Source organism: Balaenoptera physalus (assembly GCF_965194825.1).
Source record: "Balaenoptera physalus genome assembly, chromosome: 1".
Lineage (NCBI taxonomy): Eukaryota > Metazoa > Chordata > Mammalia > Artiodactyla > Balaenopteridae > Balaenoptera > Balaenoptera physalus.
In genome coordinates this window covers 6,234,149-6,255,699 of record NC_138882.1, presented here as the reverse complement: position 1 = coordinate 6,255,699, position 21,551 = coordinate 6,234,149, and the positions used below count along the sequence as shown (strand labels likewise).

The window sequence follows — 21,551 nt, the reverse complement described above, 5'->3', positions numbered from 1 at the left end:
ACTTGAACCCATGCTTTTTGACCTTGCAATAGTACAATATTATACAGTATTCCTCCATTTAGAGAATTGTTATAATTATTGTACTAAATCAGCTGAATGAAAGATATAATTAGAGAACTATTTAGAAAGCTATGCTGAATATAGCTTCTGTCTTTTTTTTTTTTTTTTGGGCCGTGGGTCATGCGGGATCATAGTTCCTTAACCAGGGATCGAACCCATGCCCCCTGCATTGGGAGCACGGAGTCTTAACCACTGGACTCCGAGGGAAGTCCTGAATATAGTTTCTTGATCTATGCTTCTCAGACCCTCTTTCTTGGGATTGAAGTGTAAATTTGTACAAACCATTGTTTGAATACTTAATAATTGAATATTTAGTAATTTTTTTAATCTCCTACCCCTATCTTGCCCCTCCCCCTTCCCTCTCCCCACTGGTAACCACTAGTTTGTTCTCTATATCTGTGAGTCTGCTACTCTTTTGTTATATTTACTAGTTTGTTGTAATTTTTAGATTCTGCATATAAGTGATATCATATGATATTTGTCTTTCTCTTTCTGACTTACTTCACTTAGTATGATCATCTCTAGGTCCATCCATGTTGCTGCAAATGGCAAAATTTCATTCTTTTTTATGGCTGAGTAGTATTCCATTGTGTATATACATATATCACATCTTCTTTATCCATTCATCTGTTGATGGACACAGGTCGCTTCCATATCTTGGCAATTGTGAATAGTGCTGCTATGAACATAGGGGTGCATTCTGAATTAGTGTTAGAATAATTTAATATTGAATAATTTAAGATTTTTAATTCTTTTTTCACCAAGTTAATTTCCAAAGGAAACATTCATGATAGTTATCCAAATTTTTCATTTTATTTCTATTTTTCTGTGACCTCACCAGATATAGGTATTAGGATAGACATTATAATCAGTTTTAGATTAAGTCTTGGGAAAGAATCACCATGTGGCAAATTAAATCTATCTGATAAGGGGTTGATTATATCTAGTTCCCTTATGGTTGGTCCTGTAGGTAAAAAAAAAAAAAAAATTATCCACTTTCATGTCTGCCAAGAGTATGCAAAAGAAAATGATATATAGGGCTGAAAATATCCTTTGGAATCTATTAAATACTGCCTGTATTTTGCAGAGAAAGATAAAGTCCATATTGATCAAAAAACTTGACCAAGATAATTTACCCAAGCAAAAGGTAGCAGTAAAATATACAGAGCATGTACTCGAGTGTCAGAAGATGTAGGTCAGATCTTGGTTCTGTAATTGATTAATCAAGAAAACTTGGAGTGTTACTTAACCTCTGGGAGGATAAAGATTTTAACTAGTAAAATTAGCTAATGATACAATAATATTACCTATAAAATTGTCTTGAGGATCAAATGAGAAGATATAGGTGGCAGTGTTTTACAAACTATTAAGTGATATATAAATGGTAGCTACTATTAATTAGATTTTGTTTTCCATTATAGAGAGGAGGTACTATAAAATCTACATATCATCAACAACTTAGAAATGGTTCCCATACCAAGACAAAGGCAGGAGATATTATAGCTTCTTTATAAAATATTTTCATAAAAAGTTTCAGATGTTATTGCAAGTACTGAATAATTAGATTACAGTTCCTAGCTTATCATTTTTTTTAATTCAAACAGAAAGTCACAAAAATTATAATCATCCTCATCAGTTCACTCAGTCCCATGTAATTAATTTTTTTTTTCATTTTGATCTTTTGTTAGCACTTTTATGAATTCATCAGTTTTCCATTAGAGTTCTGAAAATGCTTATTCATTCAGTTCAGCAGTATAGTCAGTTACCAGAAACCTGTACTTGTCAGAGTCTTTTCCATGAATTCCTTGAAGATGAAACCTTTTTATAGGAACATTTTTGCAAAAGCATCAGAGTACACCCAGAACTGTCTGTAAATGAAAAAAGACTTAAAATTGACCACAGTTAAAGATTTGATGAAAGTTCATAATAATGCAATTGACAAGGAAATTTAGTTATTTCTGAGATATACATTTTAAAGTAATAACTAGAATTATGACTTATAACATTATACCAGAATATATAAGATTTTTAGAAATTTCATGTAATGTCTGAAACATTTATAGTAACATATTTCCATACGAATAACCCAAAGAAAGTTTAGTATTAGCTGTTTTTTTGTTTGTTTGTTTATACTGCAGGTTCTTATTAGTCATCAATTTTATACACATCAGCGTATACATGACAATCCCAATCGCCCAATTCAGCACACCACCATCCCCACCCCACCGCGGTTTTCCCCCTTGGTGTCCATACGTTTGTTCTCTACAACTGTGTCTCACCTTCTGCCCTGCAAACCGGTTCATCTGTACCATTTTTCTAGGTTCCGCATACATGCATTAATATACGATATTTGTTTTTCTCTTTCTGACTTATTTCACTCTGTATGACAGTCTCTAGATCCATCCACATCTCAACAAATGACTCAATTTCATTCCTTTTTATGGCTGAGTAATATTCCATTGTATATATGTACCACAACTTCTTGATCCATTTGTCTGTCGACGGACATTTAGGTTGCTTCCATGACCTGGCTATTGTAAATAGTGCTGCAGTGAACATTGGGGTGCATGTGTCTTTTTGAATTATGGTTTTCTCTGGGTATATGGCCAGTAGTGGGATTGCTGGATCATATGGTAGTTCTATTTTTAGTTTTTTAAGGAACCTCCATACTGTTCTCCATAGTGGCTGTATCAATTTACATTCCCACCAACAGTGCAAGAGGGTTCCCTTTTCTCCACACCCTCTCCAGCATTTGTTGTTTGTAGATTTTCTGATGATGCCCATTCTAACTGGTGTGAGGTGATACCTCTTTGTAGTTTTGATTTGCATTTCTCTAATAATTAGTGATGTTGAGCAGCTTTTCATGTGCTTCTTGGCCATCTGTATGTCTTCTTTGGAGAAATGTCTATTTAGGTCTTCTGCCCATTTTTGGATTGGGTTGTTTGTTTCTTTAATATTGAGCTGCATGCACTGTTTATATATTTTGGAGATTAATCCTTTGTCGGTTGATTCGTTTGCAAATATTTTCTCCCATTCTGAGGGTTGTCTTCTCGTCTTGTTTATGGTTTCCTTTGCTGTGCAAAAGCTTTGAAGTTTCATTAGGTCCCATTTGTTTATTTTTGTTTTTATTTCAATTACTCTACGAGGTGGATCAAAAAAGATCTTGCTGAGATTTATGTCAAAGAGTGTTCTTCCTATGTTTTCCTCTAAGAGTTTTATACTGTCCGATCTTACATTTAGGTCTCGAATCCATTTTGAGTTTATTTTTGTGTATGGTGTTAGGGAGTGTTCTACTTTCATTCTTTTACATGTAGCTGTCCAGTTTTCCCAGCACCACTTATTGAAGAGACTGTCTTTCTCCATTGTATATCTTTGCCTCCTTTGTCATAGATTAGTTGACCATAGGTGTGTGGGTTTATCTCTGGGCTTTCTATCTTGTTCCATTGATCTATGTTTCTGTTTTTGTGCCAGTACCATATCGTCTTGATTACTGTAGCTTTGTAGTATAGTCTGAAGTCAGGGAGTCTGATTCCTCCAGCTCCGTTTTTTTCCCTCAAGACTGCTTTGGCCATTCGGGGTCTTTTGTGTCTCCATACAAATTTTAAGATGATTTGTTCTAGTTCCGTAAAAACTGCCATTGGTAATTTGATAGGGAGTGCATTGAATCTGTAGATTGCTTTGGGTAGTATAGTCATTTTCACAATATTGATTCTTCCAATCCAAGAACATGGTATATCTCTCCATCTGTTGGTATCATCTTTAATTGCTTTCATCAGTGTCTTATAGTTTTCTACATACAGGTCTTTTGTCTACCTAGGTAAGTTTGTTCCTAGGTATTTTATTCTTTTTGTTGCAATGGTAAATGGGAGTGTTTCCATAATTTCTCTTTCAGATTTTTCATCATTACTGTATAGGAATGCAAGAGATTTCTGTGCATTAATTTTGTATCCTGCAACTTTACCAAATTCATTGATTAGCTCTAGTAGTTTTCTGGTGGCATTTTTAGGATTCTCTATGTATAGTATCATGTCATCTGCAAACAGTGACAGTTTTACTTCTTCTTTTCCAATTTGTATTCCTTTTATTTCTTTTTCTTCTCTGATTGCCGTGGCTAGGACTTCCAAAACTATGTTGAATAATAGTGGTGAGAGTGGACATCCTTGTCTCGTTCCTGATCTTAGAGGAAATGCTTTCAGTTTTTCACCGTTGAGAATGATGTTTGCTGTGGGTTTGTCGTATATGGCCTTTATTATGTTGAGGTAGGTTCCCTCTATGCCCACTTTCTGGAGAGTTTTTATCATAAATGGGTGTTGAATTTTGTCAAAAGCTTTTTCTGCATCTATTGAGATGATCATATGGTTTTTATTCTTCAATTTGTTAATATGGTGTGTCACATTGATTGATTTGCGTATATTGAAGAATCCTTGCATCCCTGGGATAAATCCCACTTGATCGTGGTGTATGATCCTTTTAATGTGTTGTTGGATTCTGTTTGCTAGTATTTTGTTGAGAATTTTTGCATCTATATACATCAATGATATTGGTCTGTAATTTTCTTTTTTTGTAGTATCTTTGTCTGGTTTTGGTATCAGGGTGATGGTCGCCTCATAGAATGAGTTTGGGTGTGTTCCTTCCTCTGCAATTTTTTGGAAGAGTTTGAGAAGGATGAGTGTTAGCTCTTCTCTAAATGTTTGATAGAATTCACCCGTGAAGCCATCTGGTCCTGGACTTTTGTTTGTTGGAAGATTTTTAATCACAGTTTCAATTTCATTACTTGTGATTGGTCTGTTCATATTATCTATTTCTTCCTGGTTCAGCCTTAGAAGGTTATACCTTTCTAAGAATTTGTCCATTTCTTCCAGGTTGTCCATTTTATTGGCATAGAGTTGCTTGTAGTAGTCTCTTAGGATGCTTTGTATTTCCACGATGTCTGTTGTAACTTCTCCTTTTTCATTTCTAATTTTATTGATTTGAGTCTTCTCCCTCTTTTTCTTGATGAGTCTGGCTAATGATTTATCTATTTTATTTATCTTTTCAAAGAACCAGCTGTTAGTTTTATTGATCTTTGCTATTGTTTTCTTTGTTTCTATTTCATTTATTTCTACTCTGATCTTTATGATTTTTTCCTTCTGCTAACTTTGGGTTTTGTTTGTTCTTTCTCTAGTGCCTTTAGGTGTAAGGTTAGATTGTTTACTTGAGATTTTTCTTGTTTCTTTAGGTAGGCTTGTATAGCTATAAACTTCCCTCTTAGAACTGCTTTTCCTGCATCCCATAGGTTTTGGATCGTCGTGTTTTCATTGTCATTTGTCTCTAGGTATTTTTTGATTTCCTCTTTGATTTCTTCAGTGATCTCTTGGTTATTTAGTAACGTATTGTTTAGCCTCCATGTGTTTTTTACGTTTTTTTCCTTCTAATTCATTTGTAATCTCATAGCCTTGTGGTCAGAAAAGATGCTTGATATGATTTCAGTTTTCTTAAATTTACTGAGGCTTGATTTGTGACCTATGATGTTATCTATCCTGGAGAATGTTCCGTGCACATTTGAGAAGAAAGTGTAATCTTCTGTTTTTGGATGGAATGTCCTATAAATATCAATTAAATCTATCTGGTCTATTGTGTCATTTAAAGCTTCTGTTTCCTTATTTATTTTCATTTTGGATGACCTGTCCATTGGTGTAAGTGAGGTGTTAAAGTCCCCCACTATTATTGTGTTACTGTCGATTTCCTCTTTTATGGCTGTTAGCCGTTGCCTTATGTATTGAGGTGCACCTATGTTGGGTGCATAAATATTTATAATTGTTATATCTTCTTCTTGGATTGATCCCTTGATCATTATGTAGTGTCCTTCCTTGTCTCTTGTAACATTCTTTATTTTAAAGTCTATTTTATCTGAGTATAGCTACTCCAGCTTTCTGTTGCTTTCCATTTGCATGGAATATCTTTTTCCATCCCCTCACTTTCAGTCTATATGTGTCCCTAGGTCTAAAGTGGGTCTCTTGTAGACAGCATATATATGGGTCTTGTTTTTGTATCCATTCAGCAAGCCTGTGTCTTTTGGTTGGAGCATTTAATCCATTTACGTTTAAGGTAATTATCGATATGTATGTTCCTCTGACCATTTTCTTAATTGTTTTGGGTTTGTTTTTGTAGATCCTTTTCTTCTCTTGTGTTTCCCACTTAGAGAAGTTCCTTTAGCATTTGTTGTAGAGCTGGTTTGGTGGTGCTGAATTCGCTTAGCTTTTGCTTCTCTGTAAAGCTTTTGATTTCTCCATCGAATCTGAATGAGATCCTTGCGGGATAGAGTAATCTTGGTTGTAGGTTCTTCCCTTTCATAACTTTAAGTATATCATGCCACTCCCTTCTGGCTTGTAGAGTTTCTGCTGAGAAATCAGCTGTTAACCTTATGGGAGTTCCTTTGTATGTTATTTGTCATTTTTCCCTTTCTGCTTTCCATAATTTTTCTTTGTCTTTAATTTTTGCCAATTTTATTACTATGTGTCTCAGCGTGTTTCTCCTTGGGTTTATCCTGTATGGGACTCACTGCACTTCCTGGACTTGGGTGGCTATTTCCTTTCCCATGTTAGGGAAGTTTTCGACTATAATCTCTTCAAATATTTTCTCGGGTCCTTTCTCTCTTCTCCTTCTGGGATCCCTATAATGCAAATGTTGTTGCGTTTATTGTTTTCCCAGAGGTCTCTTAGGCTGTCTTCATTTCTTTTCATTCTTTTTTCTTTATTCTGTTCTGCAGCAGTGAATTCCACCATTCTGTCTTCCAGGTCACTTATCTGTTCTTCTGCCTCAGTTATTCTGCTATTGGTTCCTTCTAGTGTAGTTTTCATTTCAGTTAATGTATTGTTTATCTCTGTTTGTTTGTTCTTAATTCTTCTAGGTCTTTGTTAAACATTTCTTGCATCTTCTCGATCTTTGCCTCCATTCTTTTTCCGAGGTCCTGGATCATCTTGACTATCATTATTCTGAATTCTTTTTCTGGAAGGTCGCCTATCTCCACTTCATTTGGTTGTTTTTCTGGGATTTTGTCTTGTTTCTTCATCTGGTATATAGCCCTCTGCCTTTTCATCGTGTCTGTCTTTCTGTGAATGTGGTGTTTGTTCCACCAAAGGAACAAACAAAGGCTGTAGGATTGTATTTCTTCTTCCTTCTGATGTCTGCCCTCTGGTGGATGAGGCTATCTAAGAGGCTTGATGGGAGGGACTGGTGGTGGGTAGAGCTGACTGTTGCTCTGGTGGGCAGAGCTCAGTAAAACTTTAATCCACTTGACTGTTGATGGGTGGGGCTGGGTTCCCTCCCTGTTGGTTGTTTGGCCTGAGGCAACCCAACACTGGAGCCTATCTGGGCTCTTTGGTGGGGCTAATGGTGAACTCTGGGAGGGCTCACGCCAAGGAGTACTTCCCAGAACCTCTGCTGCAGTGTCCCTGTCCCCATGGTGAAACAGAGCCACCTCCCACCTCTGCAGGAGACCCTCCAACACTAGCAGGTAGGTCTGGTTCAGTCTCCCCCGGGGTCATTGCTCCTTGCCCTGGGTCCCGATATGCACACTACTTTGTGTGTGCCCTCCAAGAGTGGAGTCACTGTTTCCCCCAGTCCTGTCGAATTCCTGTAATCCATTCCCACTACGTTTCAAAGTCTGATTCTCTAGGAATTCCTCCTCCCATTGCTGGACCTCCAGGTTGGGAAGCCTGATGTGGAGCTCAGAACCTTCACTCCAGTGGGTGGACTTCTGTGGTATAAGTGTTCGCCAGTCTGTGAGTCACCCACCCACCAGTTACGGGATTTGATTTTACTGTGATTGCGCCCCTCCTACCATCTCATTGTGGCTTCTCCTTTGCTTTGGATGTGGGGTATCTTTTTTGGTGAGTTCCAGTGTCTTCCTGTTGATGATTTTCCAGCAGCTAGTTGTGATTCTGGTGTTCTCGCAAGAGGGAGTGAGAGCACGTCCTTCTACTCCGCCATCTTGGTTCCTCCTCACATGTCACATTTTAAAAAATGCACTTTTGACCATCTTCCTCCAAACTAGGGAACTCCACACTCCAGAGGCCCTCCTTTCAACGTGCCGCCTCTCCCCTTCTGCGCAGGTCCTAAGGCTAGCTTATCATTTTAAAATCATACATTTTTAAACTCATAAAATAGCCTTCAGTTTTGTTTTAGTCTGTTACAAAAAATTAAAAAGCATTTTGACATCAATATTCTTCACAAATATTTTAAAGTAAAATTATGGTTTTTAGTTCAAAACTTTTAATCTGTATACCCAATCTCATTTTTCAAATTCTTTAATGGCTTTCAGGAAATGCAAGGCAACAGTAACACTTCCTCACTAGAAGATGAGCGACTAAGACATGAATCCATTTGAGGAAATGCTTCAACCTTCCTCCAGCTGTTTGTCTCTGAATATATTTCTTGGATATAAAATGATACAAATATGATATTTAAAACTTTTGTGAGCTGACTGCAAAATGAATATGAGATCTGGACTTTTTAGGCAGTCCTATGGCAACAGGATCCTAAGGCTGAGAGCAAATTCACTGAGTTGTCTGTATTACATATAAATACGTATTCATGGGATGGGGCCTCACACCAAAGGGAATATGAGCTCAGCGTCTGGGTTTCTGTTTCTGATGTCCTCCATCACTTCACCTCTTATAGTGAGAGTCCAGCCCATTCGCAGTCTTGCTCCCACGAGGGAAGGACAAAAGAGCCTCCAGTCAGCTCTTCTGCTTTCTCTCCCACCTTCTCAGATCATTTCCTTTCAAAGTGGCCTAAAACTACGAGGAGAATATGTAGATCTAGAAAAGCTGGGAGAGCAAACAAGTATTGAAGACACTTAGGTAAAGACATACTGGGAGTGAAAAAATGTGTGAGTGAAATAAAGGTAGGAAAGATGAGTTGTCTGCTCCTCAGCTCTTGCTCTTTTCTTCTTATTCCTCAGCAACTTGTCTCTGATGATGAGTCCCTGTCACCTAAAATCCAGGACTTAAATAAATTAGAGCAGTAAGAAACTAGCTTCAGTACAGCAATATCTAAAACTAGATGAATTTGATAAGAAAATAATTTTCAGTGAGGATCTAAAAATACAGATGAGGAGGGGAATGGAAGGGGCATTTCATATGAGAAGTAGAACTCTGTACACTGAATAAAGTGTGTTAAAGACACTTAGCATTTAATAAGATTTATACATACAAACATAAAATATAAGACACAAGGTTTGCTTCATGTACTCAATTTGAGGTCTCACCTAAATGACAGCACAGGTGGGTAGGCTTTAACAGAAATCAAACCCTTAAAAAATAAAGTAAAATTTAAGATAAATGACTTTGAGGGCTTTATGTTAAGGAAAACAACACCTTTGCCCAATGCAAGTAGGACAGGACTGTCTCCTCATCTTATTTCCAATGCTTTTCATAATTTGCATTTAAAACTTGAAGAGTGTCCTCCACCTACCTGCTGCCAGACTTATCTTATATAGATTTCTACTTGCCTATTGCCAAGAGAATAAGCATGGAACTGGATTCTGAGGGCGCTGGAGTCAAAGGGGGATGTATCGTAAAGTGGATAAAGTATAATATGGGATAACTCTCTGAGGATGCAAGATTTAACACCCAGGCAAGAACCCTGGGAAACAGTGCAAACATGCTGAAAGGTTGGCATTACCATGGAGAAAGTGAGGAGCCGCAAGCAAGGTAGAAATGCCAGAATTGGCATCCCAGATGGTGAAAGACTAGGCAAAGTGGGCATGCTAGAGTGGATACACCACATAAGACTGGGAAGCCCACCAGAGGCCTGTTTCCAAGGGGGCCTAGAGGATTCATGGTTCACAATGAGGAATGAGCTGGTGAGGGGGGTACCAACCTTGGAAAGAATCTCAGTCTCTCCTCCCCAGGCCAGAGAGTAAGAGATGCTTTTTGTGGAATGCAGAATAATGGCCCCCCGAAGATGTTCAAGACCTAGTTCCCAGAACCTGTGAATATGTAACCTTCATAGCAAAAGGGACTTTACAGATTTGATTAAGGATTTTGATATGAGGAGATTATCCTGTATTATTCTAGTGGGCCTACTGTAATCACAGGGGTGTTTATGAGAAAGAGGCAGGAGGGTCAGAGTCAGAGAAGGAATCAGAGGTTGGAATGAAGTGGTCATGAGCCAAGGACTGCAGGCATCCTGTAGAAGCTGGAAAAGGCAAGTAAAGGGATTATGCCCTAGAGCCTCCAGAAGGAATGCAGCTAAGTGAACACTTGATTTTAGCCCAGTGAGATTCATTTTGGATTTTGACCTCCAGACCTGCAAGAGGATAAATCTGTGTAGTTTTAAGCCACTGTTTTTGGTAATGTGTTACAACAGCTATAGGGAAAGACTTCACTTTTAAAGAACTGGACTAACTAATGGGGATGACCCCCTAAAACAGTGGAGACCAAATGGCCATGCTTCACAGTTAGGAGTCAGGTGGGTGCCCTTACGGTAAAGAGGAGAAAGGTCTGAGTGGCAGTCAGGAGAGCTGACTAATGGAGAGGCTGTGGCTCCCAGAACATAGTGCCCCAAAGAGGCAAGACAGATGGACCGCCCACACAGACAGTACTCAGTCTACACAGTGAGAAGAGATCAAGGATGGATGACCAGGAGGCTGTAGCCAGTTGCTTCAAAAAAACTCATGATTCCTTTTCCAATTTTAGGATTTGAACCACTTTTCAAACCCACTGAGTGAAGAAGAGGTCAGGTATCCAATGGGAAGGACTCTTGAAAAGTGTATATGGTAATAATTTATCTAATACTACCACAATAGAACCTGTGACCAATTCTTTGGGTAACAGGACAAAGGTGAATACCCAAACACTTTAAGGACTGCTTAAAGTCAGAATCTGAGTTGACTTTGTTACTCAGAAACCCCAAATCTCATCACAGCCCTCCTATTAGACTGAAGTCATATGAGGCCAAGTAATGGAATCCTGGCCCAGATCCAGTTCACAGGGGGTCCACTGGTTCCACAAGTATACCCATTGTTTATTTCCCTTCCTTGAAAGTATAATTGAAATGGACATACTTGATAGTTGACACAACCCTCACTTTGGTTCTTTGGCCTGAGGATGGGTGGGTGAGGAAGGTCAAGTGGAAATTTTTGAAATTACTTGCTATTGTGGCCAAGACAGTGAATAAAAAACACTATTCAATGTCAGGAGGAATGGCAGAAATTACTACCACTCTTAAAGGATGCAGAGATGGTGGTCCCCCCTGTATTTCTATTTGATCCACCAGTTTGTTTTCTACAAAAGGCGGATGGTCCTTGGAAAATTACAGTAGATACTATAAATTCTGTCAAGTACTAGCCCCAATTGCAGTTGCTGTGACATAAAAGAATACCTTTTCTAGAGCCAATTTAAAAAAGAACTTAAGTAGATACATCAGGCAAATGTATTTTTTTCATCCTAAATAGAAAAGTGGATCAGAAACATTTCATATTCATTTGGAATGGACAAAAGTATGATGTACAGTCGTGACCTAGGACTATATTAACTCCTCTGTCATCTGTCATAATATAATCCTGAAAGATCTGAAACTGTTCGAACACACTAGTTCATTATGTTGAGGACACAATGCTAATCATACTGGATGAGCAAGAAATGATAAGTATCAAGGATGCATTGATAAGATACATTTACTTGAGAGGGAAGGAGATTAATGCTATGAGATTTCAGGGACCTGCTACATCAGTAATATTTTAGAGGTCCAGTCGTCTGAAGCATGTTAGGCTATACTCTTCACAGTGAAGGACAAATTCTTGCATCTTGTAACTTCCATCATGAAGAATGAAGCAAAAGGCTTGGGAGGCCTCCTTGGGTTCTGGAGACAGACTATACCACACTTGGAAATACTGCTCCAGCCCAAATATTAAGTGACATGAAAGGCTGACAGTTTTGAGTGAGGCCTGGGGCAGAAAGGGGTTCTGATGCAAGACCAACAGATGATGCAACCTCTGCTTGGACAATACAACTCAACAGACCGTATTATTTTAGATGTATCTGTGAGATAAGATGCAGTGTGGAATCTATGGTCAAATTCCAGAATCTCAATGCAAGCCTTTGGAGTTGTGAAGCAAGGCCATGCCATCTGCAGTGGAGAATTATTTAGCTTTTGGAAAACAAATCCAGATGGGCTACTGGGCCCTGGTAGAGATGGAATGCCTGGCTATGAATCGTGAGATGGCCCTGCTGCCAGGGCTGCTCAGCATGAGAAAGATTCCATCAAACACACCAAGTCATAAGGTCGGGGCCCCAGCAGCAACCCAGTTTGAAATGGAAATGTTACACTGTGGATTAGATATAAGCGGGGACAGAGGGCACAGATACTTCAAAAGCCCCATGGCATCTACGTTCCACCCCTCATGGGACTTGGATCCACTTCTTCATATTCATTCCAGGAGCTGTTCCTTCAGGATTCTAGAGGGCCTCTTTTCCTGGGAGAATCTTTAAGGAGAACATGAGTGGCACTAACCACAGCAGCCTCCATTGCAGCTAATCAAAGTGATATCACTGGTCTTCTGAATCTTTCTTCTCTACTAAGACCCTCACCCTCAGCTGTTCTAGGTGGATTAATGGTGGTTTGACCTAGACCCCAATATGTGATGGGTCTGAGCCTTTGGCTTTCCAGGCCTTCCTTAGGGCATAGCTGTTACACTTGCCCATTAGCCATCAAGATCGGTCAAGGATGTATCAAGGGCCACCTAGTTGGGAGCCAAACATATTTCTCCTGATGCAACTAGGGTATGGTTGGTAACAATCTGTAGCTGTTTTCTTATTCGATATCTACCTAACTTTTGAGACAAGGTCATGGTCTTCTCAGGGAAGCCAATGAATAAGATGGCAGTACATGGGCCTAGCCGTTTCTGCCCAGTGTGAGATCCCTCTTATGGACTCTTCTAATGAGTTCTTTGCTCCAGAACTCCCCACTGAGCTGTCAGACAACTTGTCCATCCTGCATCATGATTTGATTGATCCCCTGCCAAATTCTGTTTCCTCCTTTTGTCTTTCATGGGTGTTACCTCCCTTCCTCCAACAAATTAATTTCTTCTCCTAACTCTATCTCTGTGTCTGCTTCTCAGAGAACCTGAATGACCTTCACAAAGAAGTAGGGTAGAGTAGAGACATGTGGATGACCTATGGGAGTGGGCACACAGTCTGAAGATCTTTGTACCACTTGTGGTAGTGGTTTTAAGTGTCCCCACGTTCTTTGATACTCCTCTCTTCAAGAGGTGGAGCCTAGTTTCCCTCCCCTCAACTTTCGGCTAGACTTTCTTCTAATGAATAGAATAAAGACTAGTTTACAAAGGGCACTGTAGCTTCCTGCTCCTTCTCTCTTATATCTCTTCCTCTGGAGGAAGCCAGCTGCCATATCATGAGGAACCCAGGGGACACAGGAGAGCCCCATGTGATGAGGAACAGAGGCTTTCTGCCAACAGCCATGTGAGTGACCTTGGAAATGGACCCTTTAGTCCCCAGACTGCAACCCTAGGCAGCAGCTTGACTGCAACCTCCTGAGGGACCCTGAACCAGAACCAGCTGCTTCTGGATTCCTGAGTGGAAGTCGTTGCAGATAAATGTTTGCTGTTTCAAACTGCCAAGTGTCAGAGGATTTTGTCACACAGCAATAGATAACCATATACTTGTAAATGACCATCTGAAAGTATCCGCTATTGAAGAAGCACTAAACAGACAAAGTGACTCACCCAGTTGTCATCAGCCAGCCTCTGTCATCAGCCACTCCTGTACTGGTAATATGGTTGCAAGAATGAGAAACCATGGGCACAGGGATGAAAGCTATTCGTGGTCCCAACAACTTGGGCTCCCATTCACCAAGGCTTATCTGTCTAGTTCTGCAGCTCCTGGAAGCCCGAACTGGCGGCAATGGAGGCCAGCACTGAAACATTCTATGAGGAAACTCACCTGCCAGTTGGTGGCAACATAGCTGCATTGGACCCTTCTGTGAGGCAGGAGTGGGCATGTGCCCTTGGAATCCACAGGTTGTGTCAGTTATATCCCATGTCACTGAACAGCTGCTGGCCTGACAGAATGATGAAAAAGTCTGTCAAAAGCACAATTAAGAAGTCAGCTCACGTCATCCTCCAGGATGTAATGTATGTTCCAAATCAGTGACAATGTGTGGTTCTGTGTCCCCAGTGGGCAAATATGTGGGAACCGAGGGTGGAAGCAGGAGTGGCCCAACCTGTCCTCCTTTTGGGGACCCAGTTGGGGAACTTGTACTTTCTGTCCCTGCAACTCTGAGACACTGAAGTGTGTTTTGAGGACCTGATTTCATAGGGGAACTTATTTCATTTGGGTCCCACTAACTCTAAGCTACAGTTGCCAGCTGGGCACTTTGGGTTCCTCATGCTAACAGGCAAGCAGGCAGGGACAGTCGTCAGCATCCTGATGGGGATAATTAGACCTGATCACCGAGCAAAGGCAGGACTCCAGAGGCTTGACATATGCAGTGCTCTGTGGCTGGCTCCCCTGCTGCTCCTGGAATCCTGTGAGCACCATGTGGTACAGCCTGTGTTAACCTGCTGTGATGACAGACACGTGGCCCAGGTACCCATGCTGCCAAATATCCGTCATGTGAGTGAGACCGTCTTAGTCATCTGCCCACCAGCCAAACCACCAGCCGAGTGTGCTGGAGGCATGAGCAAGCCAGAAGAGATAGCTGAGTGCTTCAGACCACAGACTCACAATTAAATAAATGATCAGATTTCTAAGTTCCTAAATTCTAGAGTAGTTTGTTATAGAGCCAGAGTATAGATAAATAACTCACAAGGAGAAGGGTTTTAGGAACCAGGATACTGGGCCATCCTTCTTCTCAAACACTGTGATCCAAAGGTCTTTCCAAGAAAAATGGACATTTATTAATGACTAGAGTTTCTGAATAAAATCCTTTTCTCATCTACCCTTCTGGTGACCTGATTGAAGCCATGCGTGAATCTTGGGGCCGTTCTTTCCTATTTTGTGTTAGGCTTATCCTGAAACCATGCTCTGTGGCCTATCCCCTGGTTCTAGCTTTGGTTCAGGTTGGAATTCTCAACCTTATCACATAGTTGTGCTCTTATGAGCTCTAGTACAAACACATTATGGACAGAAGTAAGGCTGTGTGATTATAGCCTTATGTATTATGGAGTGAACTTGAGAAGTAGCCCTGTACACACTGTGTAAGTATGATCTGTATGGCTTTTCTTTTCTTTTTTTGCCTTATTGCACTGGCTAGAACTTTCAGCACTATGTTGAATAAGAGAAGTTAAGAGTGGACATCCTCAACTTGTTCCTGATCTTAGGGTGAAAGCATTCCATCCTTCACTATTTAGCTGTGGAGTTTTTGGTAGAAGCTCTTTATCAAGTCGAAGAAGTTTCCCTCCATTCCTATTTTTCTAAGCGTTTCTATCATGCATGGGAGTTAAATTTTGTCAAAGGCTTTTCTGCATCTAATGATATGCTCATATGATTTTTTTTCTTTAAGGCTTTTAATGTGGTTTATTACATTGATTTTCAAATGTTGAACCAGCCTTGCATATGAGGAATCAATCCCATTTGGTCATAGTGTATAATTCTTTTTATATATTTTTTGAATTCAATTCACTAGTATTTTACTGAGGTTTTTTTGCATCTATGTTCATGAGATATACAGACCTGAAGTTTTTCTTTCTTCTAATGTCTTTACCTGTTTTAGGCATTAGTGTAATGTTGGCCTCATAGAATGAGTTAGGAAGTAGTCTGTCTTTCTACTTTCTGGCAGAGACTGTAGACAGTTGGTATCATTTCTTCATTGAATGTTTGGTAGAATTTACCAGTAAAACAGTCTGGGCATAGTGCTTTTATTTTTTGAAGATTATTATTTGAAGATTATTGACTCAATTTCTTCAATAGATATAGGCCTCTTCAGATTATTTACTATTTCTTGTATGGATTTTGTATTTTCTGTCTCTAAAGAAAATGGTCCATTTTATCTAAGTTACCAGATTGGGGGCACAGAGTTGTTCATAGTACTTCCTTTTATTGTCCATCTGATCAGTAGTGACATGTCTGTCTTGCTAGGTTCCCTCTTTTCTGGTCCTTTGGCTAAAGAGTTCAGGCTTTTGCTCGACGTTTATTTGTCTACATCTGTTGGCATTTTTGAATTTCTAGCTTCTTCAGATCCAAGTCTGGGGTATATAAGGCCAAAAAACCCCAAAAAAGAGCTTATCATCGTATCGTTTCTTGAGCCTCGAGTCCACTAGCCAGTCTGCTTTGCTCTATCTTTCAGAGTCTCTTATGTTTCCTTTATATGTATAATGTATAGGGTTTTTAGTTGTAATTAGCAGAAGGAATAGGAAAAAAATATGTATATTCCATTCTCCTGGAAGAGGTCCCAAGAATATTTTTAGATTGTTAAATACTTGAAATAAGAGCAAAAGAAGAATAAAATTTCATGACACATGAGAACTATATGAAATTCAAAATTCAGTGTCTATAAGTAAAGTTTTAATTGTCCATGGCTGCTTTTGTGCTACAATGGCTGAGGATGAGTAGTTGCATCAGAGACTGTGTGGTTCAAAACCCTAAAATATTTACTATCTGATCCTTTATAAAAATTTGCTGACCCCTGGATCACATAACAGAATGAATTACTAGAACTTTATTAGCAGAGCTGAGTAGAGTACCTCCTCAATCAAAATTAAAAGAATAAAGGATGTGTAAATTCAGATAGACTCTATTCAGGTTTAGGCCCTGGTGAATACAGATTTGGTTGAAATGTTGGTTAGGAAAAGTGATACTTCTACAGGTTTCCTGCGTTCCTACCCCTAGTATCCATATTTTTTCCATACTTATTATTTTACAATACTTATTTCATCAATTCTAAGAAGTATCTTTCCGTATATTTTAACATCTCTGATGTGACTTGCAATCAATACCTTGTCATAGTTTAATTGGCAGCATTTTTTCCTTCTTAGTAATATAAAAAATAATGATGCAGCTTATAGTTGATGACATCTTAGATTAAATGAGATATGCAGTTGATCTGAAGTAGTCACAAATACATCCTTGAGCAGTTAAGAATGTATACATTTTTTGAGTTTAGGCCAAAAGCTACTCAGGTTATATTAACTTTTCCTTAAACATTGACCTCAAGGTCACCCTTTTAAAAAATAAATTCTTTTTAGTGCAAAGCGTTTTTCACTTATAATTTTTCCAATTAAATGTTTTTCTAGCAAAGTCTGGTACAAATACTCTTAAATATTTTTTCTACTCTCAAAATGTTCCCCTCAAAACTTGAATGTTTCCAAAAAATTTTCTCATTATGATTATACATAATTGTTGTGTGTTTGTAACTTCCATTTGCATATTGGAATTGTATAACCAAGGTTGTCACTGTCATAATGTCGACCAATTCTAAGAGTCCTAAAAGCAAGCACCAAACTAACTTTGAAAGGCATATTGCAAGAAAAAAAAAAAAAAAACCAAACCAATGGTACTATTTCCCACTTATCTAACCTTTCAAGGGCACTTAGCAGTTAGAAGATTATGATAAGTACAGACAGGTTTCATGATTAGAAGGTTCATTAGTAAGAAGGTACAGAATGCTAATCACAAGACTTTCATTTGCACTGACAGGGTCTGACCTAGCTAGCATTCATCAGTGACAGTGGAATTGCTCCCTGGTGGTATCAACCCCAGGCAAGGCGGAGAAAACATGTTCTTCATGGAGGAATTCATCAAAAGTAAGCAGCGCTGTACCACACACCATTGCTTTCAGGTGCTCCCCAGAGGGTAGCCAGCATCTTCTCTGAATTGGTTTGTTTGGTCTGTAAAATGCAAAATGCTCAGGGGAAGTTTGCATGTTAAAGAAAAACAGCTTAAACTTTGGAACCTGGGAAAAACAATCATCACACAAATCTGCACCTTAAATAATCTAGGTGACCATGAGTAGGTGCTTTGGTAAATATTAAACCTATAAGCCCAGGAGAATATTATTAACTATGAATGTTATTAACTATTAACTATATAGTAGTTATACATGTTATAAACTCTTGTAAAGATTGCCATTTTAAAATATTGTGACACCAAAAGATTACTACATTAATATCACTCAAAATTGCATATTTGAAGCCTGGAAAGATATTTGTACATTTTAATTATACATGTATATTAAATGGCTCTTTTTCCAAACATCACAATTTTCAACAAAATATACCCTCATCATGTAAAAGCATTTTATGAAGAATAATTCCCAGAGTTTGGTCTGTGAAGGACAAAACCAAGCACTGCCAATTTTCCCATCTGCAGAAATCTTACTGCTAATTTGTTACAGAATTAGCAAATGAAATAACTAGAAATTATACAAAACAAAATATGCCTGAGTGGGAAGCATCCAGTCTCTGGAGTCAGACAAACCAGATTTTGAATTCTTTTAATTACTTAAGGACTCTGGGCCTCAATTTTCTTATCTGTAAAGTAGGACAATACTACCTAACATACAGGGTGGGGATAAGTGTTAGATAAATGGTGATTATTGTAGCCAACTCTAAATTGTGTGGTAAATATTTTAAATACAAAAAAACTCCAAAAGAGAAGAAGGAACTCAATGAGACAGGTGAGAGTCGCCTGGAGGTGAGACTTGGGCTAAGCCTTAAAAATTCTCTATTTCTTACAATAATAATATTATTATTATCTTACATTTTAATGTTTCTGAAATTGATGTTAAAATAAATAGTGAAAAAAAGCAGGTAAGGATTAAATTATGATACAGTTAGCATTGCCTACATATTTGCCAATTCATGAGATCCCCACAGATAGGTAAATTTTAGTTTTAATTTGAATCTTTATTATTGATTGCAATGTCTTCACAACAATTAAACTCTGGTACAGGATTAAAACAAAATGTTACTTTTTAAACAAGGTGTGATTAAAGGCCACAGACAAAACTGGCTTCTCAGAATAAATCATGAAACGTTTTGTTAATCTAATTTTTAAATAAGTACTATAATTATAAATTTCAAAATTAAGAAAGATAAGTATAAGAAGGCATGCTATGAAAAATCTCCAACTCACTTGTGTCTCCAACCATCCAGGTGTCTTATCCAAAGTGAAATAAAGTTACTGGTTTTTCTTTTTAATTCTTCTACTGATATTTTATGCATATATAAGCAGACACATGTAATTATAATCCCTTCTTTTTGTAACACAAATGTTACATACTTACTATACACACCATTTTTCACATTGCTTTTTCACAATGTCTTTTGGAATATTTTATGATCAAGTTCATAAATAACTTTTATTCTTTTTTTTAAACAGCTGTTTAGTATTTCATTAAATACTCAGACCATACATTTTAACCAGTCCCCTCCCTATATGTCCCTTTTATAAGAGGGAAATTTCTCAATATTTTATAATTACAATGAAGCCATGAATAATCTTGTACATAGAACATGAAATTTTCAAATTAGGAAAGATTGATACAAAGCTATTTATTTTGTGAATGGTGCGTGTACAGATTTCTGAACATTTCTGAATGAAGGGACAGCAGGAAATACGATTAGATAGCAGAGGGATGTAAACTACAGATTCTCTGAATGCTGTGGATGATAATTAATGATGTGATAGAAAGTAGTATGGAACTACTGAAAGTAATGAGTAGTATTTAAGGAAGATGAATGTTCTGAGTGTGAGGTCTTATTTCCTGCACTCTGGAGTGTTGGGAGCTTTCAGAAAGGGTGTTACGAGATTTTTCCTGATAGAATAAAACTAGCGGTCTGATAGGTGTAGGCAGTCAAAATGGCGAGGTCAGAGAAGACAAATGTTGCAGGAGGGAACAGGTAGGAAGCCAGAATCTAAGTTCTGGGAGGTCAACTCAGGTGAGAGAAGCAGGCTAACACTGACATTCTAAATAGCAGGCAAAGTCCAGAGTGGAAAAATCCATCAAGAGTGGAGTTAGTAAAAAAAGTATTGATACTTAGGTTGCTTCCATGTCCTGGCTATTGTAAATAGAGCTGCAGTGAACATTGTGGTACATGACTCTTTTTGAATTGTGGTTTTCTCAGGGTATATGCCCAGTAGTGGGAGTGCTGGGTCGTATGGTAGTTCTATTTTTAGTTTTTTAAGGAACCTCCATACTGTTCTCCATAGTGGCTGTATCAATTTATATTCCCACCAACAGTGCAAGAGGGTTCCCTTTTCTCCACACCCTCTCCAGCATTTATTGTTTGTAGATTTTTTGATGATGGCCATTCTGACTGGTGTGAGATGATATCTCATTGTAGTTTTGATTTACATTTCTCTAATGATTACTGATGTTGAGCATTCTTTCATGTGTTTGCTGGCAATCTGTATATCTTCTTTGGATAAATGTCTATTTAGGTCTTCTGCCCATTTTTGGATTGGGTTGTTTGTTTTTTTGATATTGAGCTGCATGAGCTGCTTGTAAATTTTGGAGAGTAATCCTTTGTCAGTTGCTTCATTTGCAAATATTTTCTCCCATTCTGAGGGTTGTCTTTTTGTCTTGTTTATGGTTTCCTTTGCTGTGCAAAAGCTTTTAAGTTTCATTAGGTCCCATTTGTTTATTTTTGTTTTTACTTCCATTTCTCTAGGAGGTGGGTCAAAAAGGATCTTGCTGTGATTTATGTCATAGAGTGTTCTGCCTATGTTTTCCTCTAAGAAATTGATAGTGTCTGGCCTTACATTTAGGTCTTTAATCCATTTTGAGTTTATTTTTGTGTATAGTGTTAGGGAGTGTTCTAATTTCATTCTTTTACATGTAGCTGTCCAGTTTTCCCAGCACCACTTATTGAAGAGGTTGTCTTTTCTCCATTGTATATTGGATAAAGAAGATGTGGCACATATATACAATGGAATATTACTCAGCCATAAAAAGAAACGAAACTGAGTTATTTGTAGTGAGGTGGATGGACCTAGAGTCTGTCATACAGAGTGAAGTAAGTCAGAAAGAGAAAAACAAATACCGTATGCTAACACATATATATGGAATCTAAAAAAAGAAAAAGAAAAAAAAATGGTCATGAAGAACCTAGGGGCAAGACGGGAATAAAGACTCAGACCTACTAGAGAATGGACTTGAGGACAACGGGGAGGGGGAAGGGTAAGCTGGGACAAAGTGAGAGAGTGGTAGTGTATATATGGACATATATAGACTACCAAATGTAAAATAGATAGCTAATGGGAAGCAGTCGCATAGCACAGGGAGATCAGCTCGGTGCTTTGTGACCACCTAGAAGGGTGGGATAGGAAGGGTGGGAGGGAGGGAGACGCAAGAGGGAAGAGATATGGGGATATATGTGTATGTATAACTGATTCACTTTGTTATAAAGCAGAAACTAACACACCACTGTAAAGCAATTATACTCCAATAAAAACGTTAAAAAAAAAAAAAGTATTGACAGTTGGTGAATTTTGATCCCAGGGAATGAGCTATGAGATCTCTTCCCTGTGTATACCCTAATAATTACA

The 21,551-nt window shown here is 38.4% G+C and overlaps 1 protein-coding gene across 8 annotated transcripts in view; it reads left to right on the top strand.

Moving 5' to 3' along the window:
* CRB1 (crumbs cell polarity complex component 1) overlaps positions 1 to 21,551 on the top strand; it is a 276,695-nt gene that overhangs the window by 17,328 nt on the left and 237,816 nt on the right. For 2 of the 8 annotated variants that reach the window (XM_082425373.1, XM_082425372.1), the window contains exon 2: positions 17,700 to 17,806. The exons of 5 other annotated variants lie outside the window; for them this stretch is intronic. In XM_082425373.1, coding sequence (XP_082281499.1) covers positions 17,779 to 17,806 — 28 coding nt within the window. In that variant the 5' untranslated portion in view covers positions 17,700 to 17,778. Of the gene's footprint in view, positions 1 to 13,934; positions 17,807 to 21,551 lie in introns of all 8 variants that reach the window. One more of the 8 variants, XM_082425371.1, reaches the window with a different exon arrangement.